The sequence below is a fragment of the Sorex fumeus genome, unplaced genomic scaffold (assembly GCF_029834395.1).
Source record: "Sorex fumeus unplaced genomic scaffold, SorFum_2.1 ptg000128l, whole genome shotgun sequence".
In the NCBI taxonomy this organism is placed as follows: Eukaryota; Metazoa; Chordata; class Mammalia; order Eulipotyphla; family Soricidae; genus Sorex; species Sorex fumeus.
The window spans coordinates 12,635,028-12,650,715 of NW_026606185.1; the positions used below are offsets into that span (position 1 = coordinate 12,635,028).

The following is a 15,688-nucleotide window of genomic DNA, read 5'->3' on the forward strand; positions in this document are numbered from 1 at the left end:
TCAAAGGAATCTAGGAAGGTCTAGAAAAACCTTTCTATTCTTTACTCTTTATGGAAGAAGGATGACTCATTTAGGGAACCTGCAGGAACTTGAAACACTGCAATTAAAAATCAGTAGCTAGATAAGGATATACATGACATTTTTCAAAGAAATAGATAAAACTGGAATTCATATGGAACAATAAACTCCCACGAATAGCTAAAGGAATTCTTGGGGAAAAAATATCAGAGGCATCACCTCCCCTAACTTCACACTATATTACAAAGCAGTACTAATTAAAACACCATGGTGTTGGAATAAAGACAGACCTGCAGACCAGTGGAATAGAGTTGAATATCCTGACACATATTCAGGATATGTGTTGAACATCCTGAAGTGGCCGCGTGACACATAAGACACTAAAAACCCATCTTCCAGAATTGCCGTGCCATATTTGATAGTGTTCAAATACGTTTTGAACCATGGTAACACCTACAAGGGCAATTAGAGGCTGCCCCAAAAGCCTCTATCTCTATCAGAGAGTCTGGCAAGCTACTGAGAGTATTCCGCCTGCACAGCAGAGCCTTGCAAACTATCCGTTGTGTATTCGATATGCCAAAACCAGTAATTACAATGGGTCTCATTCCCCTGACCCTGAAGGTGTAACCAATATGGCAGCATTGAGAAGATGAGAAAGGAGAGGCCAATAAAATCTCAATGCCGAACTAGGCTGCCACAACGGAGGAAGACAAAAATGATCGTCTGTACTTTCAATGCACGTACGCTAGCATCAGATGCATCCATGGAGGACCTGATGGTACAAACGCAAAAGATCAAGTACGACATCAGTGGTCTAACCGAGACAAGAAGGCACCAGTCTCATCACGCTGTTTTCGACACCGGAGAAGAATTGTTCCTCAGAACATGCGATAAAAGAGGTGTAGGAGGCATCGGTGTCCTTGTCAACACAAACTTGGCCATGAGCATTGATTCATTCGAATGCCTAACAACCCAAATTGGACATTTACATTAGAATAGATGTGGCTCACTGCTGTCAGTTTCTGTCTTCGTTGTCTATGCACCAACATCCAATTATGATGAAGGAGAAACTGAGAAGTTCTACATGAAGCTGGAGAAATTCTATAAAGAAGACCACACCTACAAGATCATTGTGGGTGATTTTAATGCCAAGATAGAACTGAGAAGATCATCCGAAGATCTTCATATCGGGACCCATGGCCTAGAATAGAATGAAGAGGGTGAGAGACTGTCTGAGTTCATCATGTCGACCAAGACCATCCATAGTAACTCAAGATTCCAGAAGGCCGAATCTAAACGTTGGACATGGGAGTCTCCCAGTGGACGATTCCACAATGAAAGAGACCACATCATATTCAATCGACGGTTTTGCCTGACCGATGTCTCTGTTGTCCCAAAATTCCAAATGGGATCGGGCCACCATCTCCTTCATGCAAAATTCTACTTCACAGAGCAGGTAGAAAGGGCTGCAAAGGTTAAGAAGAGAACTCTCAGAACGACCACCAACTGGGACCTCTTTGGCACTATTGCAGCAACATGGGAAGATGCCATTGTTGACATTGACGAGAAATACGATTGACTGGTTCAGCACCTCTATCATTATGCGAGGAACGACAAGAGAGAGCCACAATAAAACACCTGTCTTTGAAAACTCTTGAGTTTATTTGCCAACGTGGTTTGGCGCATGCCTCAGGTAACCGCAAGCGAATGTCCGAGTTCGCAAAGCAGTGCAGAGATGCGATCAAGGAAGACCTCAAAGAGAGAAGAGCAGAAGTGCTAGTAGATGAGGCAGAAGCCAGGAAAACTATTCGTAACCCCACCTGTCCTTCGCCAACTACAAGACCAAGATGACTGCCCTCTGACGTCCTGATGGCTCTATCACATATCACATCTTCCAGAAGGGCAATGGAGAAGATTATCCAGGACTTCTACTCAAATCTCTTCGATAGCCATGTCCACCTGCTGACATACCAAATTCCACAGGATGGATATGTCATTCCCAATGTTCTCCCTTCCAAAATCCGACACGCCATTTCGTTTGTAAAGAAATGAACAGCACCCGGCCCAGACAAGGTCAGACCTGAACACCTGAAGAACCTGCCGTCAGTACTCATCAATACACTGGCTCAGCTCTTCACACGCTATCTGTCTGAATGCAAACTTCCATCCCAATGGAAAACCAGCAGGACTGTACTACTGTACAAGAAGGGAGATATCCATGACATTGGCAGCTATCACCCAATCTGCCTATTGTCTGTCATCTACAAGTTGTTCACTTGAGTCATCCTAAATAGGATTAGCAGAACACTAGATGAAGGACAACCATGCGAGCAAGCTGGGTTCCGCAAAGGATTCAGCACCATCGACCATATCCACAAGATAACCAAGCTCACTGAGTTTCCTCGGAAGTTCAAGATGCCACTCTGTCTAACGTTCATTGATTTAAAGAAGGCCTTTGGTTCTGTCGAAATGGAAGCGGTCATTGAAACCCTAGCCAATCAGGGCTTTGAAACTCAATACATCAGGATCCTCCGTGAGCTGTATTACGGATTCACTACCAGGATTTCATCATTTCACGAAGAAGTAATCATCCATGTCAAGAGAGGAGTTCGGCAGGGTGATATCATTTCACCAAAACTCTTCAGTGTCACCCTCGAGAACATCATGCGACGACTGGAATGGGAAGGAATGGGAGTGAAGATAGATGGTCGGCAACTACACCACTTCTGCTTTGCTGATGACATTGTTTTAATAACACCAAACATTAGCCAAGCGGCACAAATGCTGGCCGACTTTGACCGTGAGTGCGGTAATGTCGGACTACAGCTAATCTTACGAAGACAATGTTTATGAGAAACAGCCTCGTTCCTGATGCTCCATTCGCTCTCAATGGAATGACCATCTCTGAATGCAGCAGTTATGTGTACCTAGGTCGAGAAGTCAACATGACAAATGACCTGGCACCTGAGCTGCGCAGGAGGAAAAGAGCGGCTTGGAACGCCTTCAAGAGTGTCGAAGAAGTAGCTAAGAGGACGAAGAACCTCCGGCTCCAGGCACATCTCTTTGATTCCACTGTTCTTCCTGCATTAACATATGCCTCAGAGACCTGGGCCCTAAGCAAAAAGGATGAGAACGCTATTTGGGTCTCCCAGAGAGGAATTGAAAGAGCTATGCTTGGAATATCACGTTTCACTCAAATTAGAGAAAGAATCCGGAGTTTTGACCTCTGTCAATGATCAAGAATCAGGTACGCTGTCTCGTTTGCCAAGGCATCAAAAATCAGATCGGCTGGTCACGTAATGAGATTTAGAGATGACCGCTGGACTAGTGCTGTTACCGACTGGATTCCATGGGATGTCTAGAGACCACGTGGCCACCCACCTACCAGATGGTCAGACTTCTTCATCAAGACCATGAACGATTGGTTTGAGGCTCTTCGTGTTCCTAGAACGAACAGACGTCATTGGGCTGCACTAGCACGGGACAGGGACAAATGGAGACGTCACTGGCGCCTGCTCGAGCAAATCGACGATTAAGGGGAAGTCAAGTGATCAAATGATCCTGACACAAACCCTAAATATATGATCACTTAATTTTTGAAAAAAGAGCAAAAAATATGAAGAGGTTGATATCAAAGATGTATAAGTCATTGGTGGAACTTTTTCAGAAAAAGACATCCAAGTCCATCAAAATATGGAGAGAGTAAGTGAACAGAAACTTCCTCAAAGAAGAGATACAGATGGCCAAAAGTCACATGAAAAAATGCTCTACATCACTAAAAAAGAATAAGAATAACAAGTGCTGGAAGGGAGAAAGGAACTCTCACTCATTGTTGGTGGGAATGCCAACTGGTCCAGTCTTTAACAATATGGGCATTCCTCAAGAAACTAGAAATTGAATTTCCATATGACCCTGCAATACCACTTCTGAGAATACACCTTGGGGCCCCAAAACACACAACAAAAATGTCATCTGCACTTCTGTGTTCATTGCAGCACTGTTCAGAAATAACCAGAATCTGGAAACAGGAGACTGTTCTCAGGATAAAAAAAAAAAACTATGATTTATCTACCAATGGAACACTATGAAGCTGCCAGGCAAAAATTAAAAGTCATGAAATTTGCTTATAAACGGATTGACATGGAGAGTATCGTGCTGAGTGGAATCAGTCAAAAGAAGAGAGATAAACATAGAATGACTGTACTTATCTGTGGGATATATCAAGCTTATCATACATATAACAATGTAGGAGACTAATACTCATGGACAGTAGAGACAAGGGCCAGGAAGACTGATCCATGAATGGAAGCTTGCCATAAGCAGAAAGGCAGGGGGAGGGCAATTAGGGTAATAAAGGAACCCTTATGATAATGATAGTTGGGAATATTCACTGTGGACAAGATCTGAGTGCTGAGAATAGGTACATGATAAACTGTCAGTTCCTTTATTGCAAACCATAATGCCTAGAAGGAGAGAGAGAGAGAGAGAAAAAGAGAGAGAGAGAGAGAGAGAGAGAGAGAGAGAAGAAAAGTACCTGCCATGGAGGCTGATTGGCAGGCTGGGGCAGGGGTGGGGGATGGGGGGTGGCTGGATGGAAACTGAGAATATTGATAGTGGGAAATGTACACTGGTGAAGGAATGTGTATTGGAACATTCAATGACTGAAACCCTATCACAAACAACTTTGTGACTGTGTTTCTGACAGTGATTTAATTAAAAATATATCCAATAATTGTTTGGAGAGATTAAAAATTTAAATATCCAATAATTGTTTGGAGAAGCAAGATAAAATACGAAAATCCATCCTGCTACCATCTCAGAACTCAGATCTAGAGAGAACTTACAAGCAGGAATGATGCTCTGGTAAGAGAGAATGAAAAGACCAACTGAGCTAAAAGTTGTTCTCCTTGAGAGCATCTGAGCAGTGACACTTGGCCCAAACAGAAGAAACGCCAAAAAGACCCACATATAGTCAGCTACTACCCCAAAACTTGGGGAACTTTATTTTGGAATTGCCCACACCTCTCTAGGTGTGTAATCATTTTCTTTTCCTTTTTGACATTCTTCTCTCCCTGAAAAAAACTTGCATTCTCCCTTAATCTTGTATCTTCCTTTATAAAATTCATCTATCTCAAAAAAAAACAGTAGCCAGAGTTTCATAAGAATTAATTTAATTCACAGTTTGCATGAAGAGAAATTACTAGTTCAATTCTAGCCTAGTTCCAAGTCACTCTTTCTGCCCTCTCTTTGGTAAAGGCTCATGATTTTTGTTTGTTTCCAACTTTCAGGTTATATATGTTAATTTTTTTCTCTTTTTAGGTAACAACGTGGGGTATTTATCATTATTAGATGCTGACTATGATAGAAAACTGCAACACAAATATTTTGCTAAGGCAGTGAATTATTCCATACGTTTCCATTGGATACAGTGTGTGTTTTGGGATTCAAGTCAGTGGAAATCTGAAGAATTCCCTCCACAACAAGGAACTTCTCCAGATAAAGTGAACTGCAGGTATAGACATAGGACTTAGAAAGAATTTGAGATTTTCAGCAAGTGATTGTATATTCTCCTGTGATTTTCTTCAGGCACATCTCCTAAAGCCTTTAGTAACATTTCCTGCTTACCAAAATGGAGTATCTTGGTGTCTATGATTCCATTGGCTTCTTTTGTCCTCACATTTATAAATCTGATCCCCACCTCCGTTGTTTAGTGGCTTTGCAGGGAGTTCAGATTTTTTTTCTATAGTATTTGTACCTATCACCCAAGACTGTTATGTAATAGGTAGCCATCAAATAGCTGTTGAAGAAATGATTGATAAGTGATAGTACTTGGTATTGATAGGGTATGGTTTGGAGTCATGCAAGGTCTCCAGTCTCATTTTCCCCATCATCTGTGTGCTCCGCCTCCTCTATAAAAAGAGTCCCCCACAGTGTGGTTGTGAATGTGGACTTTGTGATACACAAAAAGTTTTTACATAGATCAATTGTGCCTTTCTCAGGAATTTTGAAGTCTATCAATTATGATAGACTAAATTAGAAATAATCTAACTACATAATTTATAAGTAACAGCTAACCAATTACTATTATTAACTTCTCATGAGAGTACAGACTAAACAATTAGGCACACTTAGAAATAGAAACCATAATTTTATTCATGAGATTACATGTTTCTTGGAATTTGTCCATTTCTTCTAGGCTCTCCCTTTAGCAGAGTAGAGTTGTTTATAGTATTCATGATGTCTTGAATTTCTGGGAGTTTCATTGTAATTTCACCCCTTTTATTATTGATCCAATTTATTTGAGCACTTTCCTTTTTCTTTCCCTCACACATTTATCCAAAGGTTTATAAATCTTGTTTATTCTTTTGAAGTATGAGCTTTGTTTCATCAACTCTTTGTATTGCTTTCTTGGTTTCTATATTGTTAACTTTTTATCTGGTTATTATTATTTCTTTTCTTCTGCTAGTCTTTATATTCATTTGTTGTTGGATCGCCAGACATTTATGCTGTGCATTTAGGTTTTCAGTTTTGTCTTTTTCTTTCCTTATGAAGCCTTGTGTTACTATGAGTCTCCCCCCCCCCCCCCCCGCCCCAAGTACTGCTTTTGCTCTGTCCAGGAGATTTTGGTAACTTTTTTCTTTATTCTCATTAGTGTCAAGGAATCTTTTTATTTCTTTATTGATTTCCTCTTTGATCCAACTGTTAGATAGCCACATGTTGTTCAGTCTCCAGTTGTTATGGTTTGTCCCCATCTTATTTTTATGGTTGATTTCTATCTCCATGGCATTGTGATCTCATAGGATGCTTGGTATGATTCGTTTGTAACTGAATTTATGTCAATTAGACTTATTTCCTAAACTGTGATTTATCATGAAGACTGCTCCATGTGCACTTTTTGTGGATGGAAGGCCCTGTGTAAGTCCATTACTCCCAGCTCTTCTGGTTCCTCATTTAGAGCCCTTGTCTTTATTGATAGCCTGGCTAGGAGATCTATCCAGTGGTGACAGTGAGGTGTGGAAGTCTCCCATTATTCTTAGTATATTGTCATCCATGTATTTCTCTAGATTTGTGGTAAGAAGCCTTAAATACTTTGCTGATCCCATATTTGGTGCATATATATATTGATTAGAGTTAGTGCTTCTTGGTGTATTTCTTGATCAGTGAGTAGTATACTTTTTTATTGAATAAAATTTGGTCTAATATAAACATGGTTGTTTCATAACTTTTTTGTTTTCCATTGGTTTGTAAAATTGTTTTCCATTTTTTTACTTTGATACTGTGTCTATCCTGTGATTTTAGATGTGTTTTCTGTAAACAGAAAATGGTTGTCTTTTGTTATAATGATCCAAAATCATTGGTTATGTGGTTTCTAAAATTGGCTATTTTGTTTATATAAGTGGGCTTTCAGTATTTAATTCCCTCTTGGTTTGGTTATCACAAATGTCGCCAGTTCTTGTTTGTCTGAGAATGTTTTTAATCCCTTCCTCCCATCTAATGAGAGCTTTAGGTAGAGGACTTTAGGGTAAAGATTTTTTTATTCAGTAATTTTGAATATGTCATTCCACTCTTTTTTCAACTGTACCATTGTGTATGGGAGATCTGTTGTGATTCTTACATTATTACTCTTATAATTAAGGTTTTTCTTCTCTCTTGCTGCTTTAAGAAGTTGTCTCTCTTTGGTTTTTCCAGTTTGATTACTCTGCGTCTTAGTGTTGTTCTGTTTGAGTATATTTTGTTTTTTCCTCTTTGGCCTCTTGAATCTGCACGGCTGCCTTCCTACAGAGACTGGGAAAGTTATCAGCTATAATCTCTCCCACCACTTTTCTCCCCCTTTCCCTTTAAACTCACTTCTGGTACTTCTATAATTCAGAGATTATTCTTCCTCACTTTGTTCATTAAGTACCTTACATTTTCATCCATTCTTTTATTTCTCTTTTCCTTTCTGACTTTGATATCAATACAGGTGTATTTTCTCTTTAAGTTCATTTAAATGATTCTCCCCCTATGAGATTCTGTTACCATTGCTTACTAGTGTGTTCTTTTGCTCCTCCATTTTTGTGGAATTTTTTTGTCTTCTGAAAAAGTTCTTCTTTGAGTTGGTTAAACTTATCATGTAGTGATTGCTTAGTTTAGCAGAGAAATGTTTGATTTCTGTTGCCAGTGCAGTGAGTGTTGATTTCAGGTCTTCATCAACAGGGCTCATGTGTCTTGGTGGGAATGCAGACGTAACTGGGTTTCTATTGACTTAACTGGGTTTCTATTCATATCTGCTACTTCATCTGAGTTCCTTATTTTCCACATTGTTCTTCGAGTCTTGTGGGTATTAATGATGGAGGTTTAGATTCCTAGTTAGGTTGTTAATACCAAGTAGATTTTAGTAATACATTTGCTGTTCAGGTTATTTGCCTTATTGTGCAATAATGTTTGAATATGATCAACCCCCTCAAAAAAATGTCAGCTATTTAGTTGCTTTAGTTAACTGACACATCAGTATAGAGTTTGTGAAATAGAAATGTCTGTTCTCACCTGACCCCAACATGAGATATAAATAATAAGTAATTTCATATATTACTTGAAATGTATATTTACTTATATTACTTGAAAAATATGTATTTTCCTAGTAATATATAAAATATTTATATTACTTATATTATTTGAAAATTACACTATTATAGACCAAACATAATTGCCACTCATTGCCTCTTTTACAAACCACAACACCCAAAAGGAGAGAGAGAACAAAAGGGAATGCCCTGCCACAGAGGCAGGGTGGGATGGGGGGAATGGGGAGTGGGAGGGATACTGGGATCCATGGTGGTGGGAAATGAGCACTGCTGGAGGGATGGGAATTTGATCATTGTATAATTGAAACCCAAGCACAAAAATTTGGAAGTCTACAAATGTACCACATGGTGTCTCACTAATAAAAAATAAAAAAATAAAAAAGTAATATAAATATTTTTAGGTAATATAATTTCATATATTACTTGATGCTAACACACCAGCATGGTTGTGAATTTATAGGTTAGGGTAACAAGATGTGGGGCCAACACCTGGCATAGAAATAGGGTCTGGCTGTACAGGGCTGCGGGGGCTGGTCCTAGGGCTTCCCTTTGTGTGAGTGCCTGGGCTTTCAGGCTGGTGAGGATGCAGTTCCGGGTCTGCGGTGCAGGTACCTGATGTGGGGCCAGAGCCTTCCAGAAGGACTAGATTGTGAAGCAGTGGCTGTAGGATCAGATTCCAGGGCTTCCCTTTCTCCATGTGCTTTCAGCATAAAATGCAAGAGCATACCCAGATACCTCCAGTGGCTTCTGCACAGCTTTGTCCAGAAACAGTCAAGTGACTGCCATTTTGTTCCCTTAAATATAGCAGATCCATCTCAGTCACTGGCACCCCTCTTGGTCTCCTGGGCCCTCCCAGAATCAATGTGGGATGTTATTAATTGAAATTGTTAGGGTAGAAATTACCAATTCAGGATGCCTGAAATACCAGGATTGAGATTCAGATAAAGGATTGAGAATCATGCACACAGAATATTAAGTACACATCCCAAAGAGACCAAGGCATCAGTGTCATATAGGCTGTAATCTAAACCTAAAGGCCTGTGGCAGTAACAGAGATATCTGTAATGTATCTTCTGTAGTGAAGGGAGTCTGTGCTGCAGGCATCCTGGAGAGTAGTGGGCTCAAAGATTCGAACATGAAATATCTAAATTTTTGCTATTGTGAACAGTGCTGCAATGAACATATAGGTGCAGATGTTATTTCTACTGTGCTTTTTTTTGCATACTTGGTAAATATTCTGAGAAGTGGTATTGGTGGGTCATATGGAAGCTCAATTTCTAGTTTTTGAAGGAATGTCCATATTGTTTTCCAGAAAGGCTGGATTAGTGGGCATTCCCACCAACAGTGAAAGGGCATCCCTTTTTCCCCACATCCATGCCAGCACTGGTTGCTTTTGTTCTTTTGTTCTTTTGAATGTGTGCCAGTCGCTGTAGTGTGAGATGATATCTCATTGTTGTTTTGACTTGATTCTCCCTGATGGCTATCGATGTGAAGCATTTTTTATGTGCCTTTTGGCCATTTGTATTTCTTTTTGGAGGAAACTTTTATTCATTCCTTCTCCCCATTTTTTGATGTGCGTGGATTCAATAAAATTTTTTTAAAAAGAAAGTATCAAATATCCTCATTCTATTTTAGATTTTAATTGCATTCTTTAAACTGGATATGAATCACAAAAATTATAGTTGTTGGAACTTACCATCCTTTTTATGCTTCCAACTATCTCACTGTAGACAACTTCTCTCATTCACTTAGCTACAGTCACCTGGCTGCATTTGCTATCTCAAGAAGAAAGGTAAATGCCAGTTTTGAAGTGAGTGACATTTCCATATTACAGAGGTAAGTTCCGCTTTCTAATATATGTAAGTTATTTATACTAATCCCTACTGATTTTCATGTATTATTAGTAAATGCTTAAAATTCATTTGGTGACTTCGTTTTTAAAATAAATAATAGGCAGATAGATAATTTAAACAATATATACTCATATATATCTGTCTGTATGTATGCTAACTGTGAGACTATGTATAACGTATAACATATACCATGTAATAACATAAGCATAATTTTTCAGTTTGGTTTATGCTTTTAGTTTTGTTGATTTTGTTATTGGGATTCATACATGAAAATTTCCTCTACACTGACAGTGTTTCAAGGCCCCTGTTCCCATATTCTATGACCTCCCATGTACCTCTTTTTTTCAAGAAAAAAATTTTTTTGGACTTTATTTTTTTTTCTTAGTGAATCATGAAGTACAGTCACATGCTTACAAACTTTCATGCTTGCGTTTCAGTCATACAGTGATGGAGTACCCATCCCTCCACCAGTGCCCATTCTCCACTACCAATGATCCCAGTATCCCTCACACCACCTTCACCCCACCTCTGAGGCAAGGCATTCCCTTTGTTCTCTCTTTCCTTTTGGATGTTGTGGTTTTCAATAGAGGCATTGAGTGGCTATTGTGTTCCATGTATAGTTTCCATTCGACACAGCACGCATCTCCCAACCTGAATGGGTCCTCCAAACACCCTTTACTTGGAGTTCCCTTCTCTATCTGAGCTGCCTTTTCACCCAGCATGTGAGGCCAGTCCAAGCCGGGGAGCAGACCTCCCAGTCCTTATCTCTACTGTTCTTGGATGTTAATATCCCATTCTGTTACTTTATATTCCACAGATGAGTGCAATCTTTCTATGTCTGTCCCTCTCTTTCTGACTCCTTTCACTTAACATGATACTTTCCATGTTGATTCACTTATATGCAAATTTTATGACTTCATCTTTCTAAGAATTAATTGATCATAGATTTGGGTACTTGTCTTTGGATACTTAGGTGTAATTCATTGGTCAGTCTATAATTATTCCAGAACTATGCTGTTTTGATCACCATATTTCATATATATAGCTTCAATTTAGGTAATGAAATACCTCATTATTTTTTATTTCTCAGTATGGTTTTAGCTCAGTGTGCTTCCATACAAGCTTTATTTTTAACTGTTAAATTCCTGAAGGATGTTATTAAAATTTGGATTAGGATTGTGTTGAATATATATAATAATTTCAGTAAAACAGTCATTTTGACAATATTGACTCATCTAATTCATGATGAACATGGAATCTTTTTTTGTTTTCTAAGACTATGTCCTATCTCTTAAGTGATTTATAATGTTCCAAATTATACATGTTAAAAGATATTATCTCTAACATCTTTGTTAAGTTCCTTGGTAGTTTATCTTTTTTTTGAACAGTATTTTGACTGACATAGACTATTTTATATAGTTCAGTATATGTATATCAGAATGTTGATGGGTTTTGTGTGTCAAATTTGTAGCTGGCAATTTTTCTGTTTTGGTTTCTTGTTTCCTTTTAGTGGTTTCTTTAGGGTCTTCTATGTTTATTGTCATGTCACCTGCAAATAGTGATAGTTTAACTTCTTTTCTTATTTGGGTCTAGTTTTTCCTGCCTGATTGCCTAATACCCTTAATATTATATTACCATGGCTTCTAATTGTTCAAATGAAATGAAGACATATATCTATCACTTTAAATCAAAAGCTAGGGATGCTTAGCTTGGTGAGGAAATTATAACAAAGAGCATCTCAAAAGGTATAGGCTTAAATCAAGACCTCTTGCAACAAATAGCCAAGTTGTGAATACAAAAGAAAAGGTCTTGAGGGAAATTTAAAGTGCCACTTCAGTGATGATTAAGTGAAACATCTTTATTGCCGATAAAGCTTTATAAACTTTTAGAAGTCTCTATAAAACATCAGATAGCTAAGCATTCCTTTGTATCAAAGCCCAATTCAGAGCAAGGCCCTAACTATCTCCAATTCTGTGGAGGCTAAAAAGAAACTGTTAACAATATGAAAGTAGATGGTGGAGTGGCAAGTACTGGTGAAGAAGCTCAGATGATGGTTAATAATTTCTAGTAGTAAATATTTTTTTCTCTACTAGTGAAAAATCGCTTTATTTTATTTTTTAAAATTTTTATTAATGAAACACCATGAGATGAGGTACAGTTGTAGGTTTACAAAATTTTGTGCTTGGGTTTCAGTTATACAATGATCCAGTACCCATCCCTCCACCAGTACCCATTCTCCATCATTTATTTTTTTTTTAATTTTTGTTAGTGAAACACCATGAGGTAGAGTTGTAGGTTTACAAATTTTTGTGCTTGGGTTTAAATTGTACAATGATCAAACAGGCATCCCTCTACCAGTGCCCATTTTTCTCCACCATGGGTCCCACTATCCCTCCCACCATCCATCCCCCCATCCCACCCTGCCTCTGTGGCAGGACATTCCCTTTTGTTCTCTCTCTCCTTTTGGGTGCTGTGGTTTGCAAAAGAGGCATTGAGTGGCAATCATGTTTGGTCTATAGTCTACTTTCAGCATGCTTCTCCCATCCTGGGAGGATCCTCCCAACACCCTTTATTTGGTGCTCCTTTCTCTATCTGAGCTCCCTTTTCCCCTAGCATGTGTGGCTGACCTCCAAGCCATGGAGCAAAACTCCTGGTACTAATCTCGGCCATTCTTGGGGGTTAGTCTCCTATTTTGTTACCTTATGTTCCCCAGATGAATGCAATCTTTCTATGTCTATCCCTCTCTTTCTGACTCATTTCGCTTAACATGATACTTTTCATGTAGTTCCACTTGTATGTAAATTTCATGCCTTCATCTTTTCTAACAGCTACATAGTACTCCATTGTGTAGATGTACCAAAGTTTCTTTAACCAGTCATCTGTTCTCAGGCACTCAGGTTTTTTCCAGATTATGGCTATTGTAAAGAGTGCTGCAATGAACAAACAAGTGTAGATGTCACTTTCACTATACTTTTTGCCTTTCTGGGATATATTCCTAGGAGTGGTATTGCTGGGTCAAATGGGAGCTCAATTTCTAATTTTTTGAGAATCGTCCATACTGTTTTCCAGAAGGGCTGAACCAGTCGGCATTCCCACCAGCAGTGAAGGAGGGTCCCTTTCTCGCCACATCCTCACCAGCATTGGTTGCTTTTGTTCTTTTGGATGTGGGCCAGTCTCTGTGGTGTGAAATGATATCTCACTGTTGTTTTGATCTGCATCTCCCTGATGATTAATAATGTAGAGCATTTTCTCATGTGCCTTTTAGCCATTTGGATTTCTTCTTTGAGAAAGTTTCTGTTCATTTCATCACCCCATTTTTTATGGGGTTGGATGTTTTCTTCTTATGGAGTTCAACCAGTTCTAATAATAAGTATTTTTAACTAAGGTATATACTTTTCCTTTGGTTTGGGGGCCACACCCAGCAGTGCTCATGACTTAATCCTAACTCTGTGCACAGGAATAACTAATGGTGAGCTCAGGGACCTATATAGGGTACCAGGGATAAAACCATAGCCAGCCACGTACGAGGCAAGCACTGGAACCAAACATGCAATATGCCTATACAATGTAAGCCCACACTTTAGGAACTTGCACTATCTTTTTATTGTTATTTCACTATTAGTATGAAGCTACCAACTACTGATTAATATTTTCTAGATAAATACCAATGCAAAATTATCCTTTTTCTGATGAGCATGGGTACTAACATTTCTCCCTTTATATAATAAAAACTAACCTTACTTCATTATTTAATCAATTTTCAAAGAATTTCTGACTTTGTGAACTTGTAACTAGTAAGTGAATAAGACAGTTTGTGAAAAGATATTAATTACCAGTGTTGGTGATGCTGATGACAAAGAAGGGAAGCCCAGGGCACTGTCTAGATGAAAGATAGTTCTTGGGGTCTCAAGAGGGTCATGATGCTCGGGGACAGCAATATTCTTTTAAGCACAAGCCCCCTTTAAAACCATGTTAGGTGTAGGGACTTGGATCCTGGCAAACCACCTCACTAGGTTATACCTGACTCAAGTGGCCTTACGGGGTCTTCTCCTATGGTTCTCAGTGTCCAGTGATATTCTTTTTATTCAGCATAGTTTCTAGTTGCCTAGAAACAAGACTAGAACAACCTGTGGGATAGGAGTAGGCTGGGGACTGGGAAAGACCATATGTCTTATTTCTGCTGAGAGGGAGGGAGTCTTCATCACAACTACTTGCTAAGGCCTTTCATGTGTATTCTGTCACCTTTTACAATAGGGAGAGTAGGATTTATGAAGATGCTCTTTAGATAGAGGACTTGAGTCCCCAGCACTTCACAGCCTGTAGATATAAAACTGCTTGACTCCTCATGATGACTTTGATCAAAGAGCATGCTGGTCATTTTGCTATGGGCCAACTCTGTTCTTCAAAGGCCCTCGCAAGCAGCTCTAATACTTTACCCCTTGAAGTGCTCAACCAATTCTAATGCCCAGAAGCTGCTCCATTTATTCTCTTAATCTTCTTGAATAATTTCCAAAATTAAACATAAATCTTTTTCTATAGTTACAGAACAAAAGCTTAAATTTTAGTCATTGCTGACCAACAGATATTTGAGTGTGTGTGTGTGTTTGTGTGTGTGTGTGCACAAACACTTTAGCCAGCATGTGGAAAACTAATCTTTGTCTCACTGTTCAATTGTGTGAGTAATTCTCTCTTTCTATTATTTGCAGACACCCAGAAAACCTTCTTCTCAGTATGATTATTGTGGTTTTTATAATTCTTTATGCTTTTCTGGTCATTAAAAGTAAACAAGTAGATCATCATGAAAAAAGGAAATTGGGTTATATTTTTCTACAAGAAAATTGTCCTCCTGACCACCAGCTGTATGCCGTGGTCATTGACACTGGTTTTCGGACCCCTGCCCGCTTTACTGCAAAGGTAACTAGACTCTTGAAAAAGCTATCTGAACAGGATAAGTGGGAATGCAAGGAAAGGTGTTGTGATTTGGATGTTGGTATGTCACCTGTCATTGATCACAGCTGGCAACACTGTGTTCTTAAGTTGGCTCTGTCCCTTGACTCTTTGTAACTTCATACAGGAGAAGCCATGGCACCCCTTTTTCTCAGGACCAGGATTCCTTGAGCCCTTCCCATCTTAACCATGGAACCCATGAAGAGTGTTATGCCACTCTGAGTGTAACACTAAGAGTTTGAGAAACCAGTAGTAGTCTTCTAATTAATGTGATTTCCCCCATCACCTCGAGGTAGTATTATGACC

At 39.1% G+C, this 15,688-nt stretch overlaps 1 protein-coding gene across 1 annotated transcript in view; it reads left to right on the forward strand.

The window, feature by feature from the left end:
- PKD1L1 (polycystin 1 like 1, transient receptor potential channel interacting) overlaps nt 1–15,688 on the forward strand; it is a 173,806-nt gene that overhangs the window by 105,144 nt on the left and 52,974 nt on the right. The window contains exons 30-32 of the mRNA XM_056138434.1: nt 5,338–5,530; nt 10,335–10,418; nt 15,142–15,349. Of these exons, the coding sequence (XP_055994409.1) occupies nt 5,338–5,530; nt 10,335–10,418; nt 15,142–15,349 (485 nt within the window). The remainder of the gene's footprint in view (nt 1–5,337; nt 5,531–10,334; nt 10,419–15,141; nt 15,350–15,688) is intronic.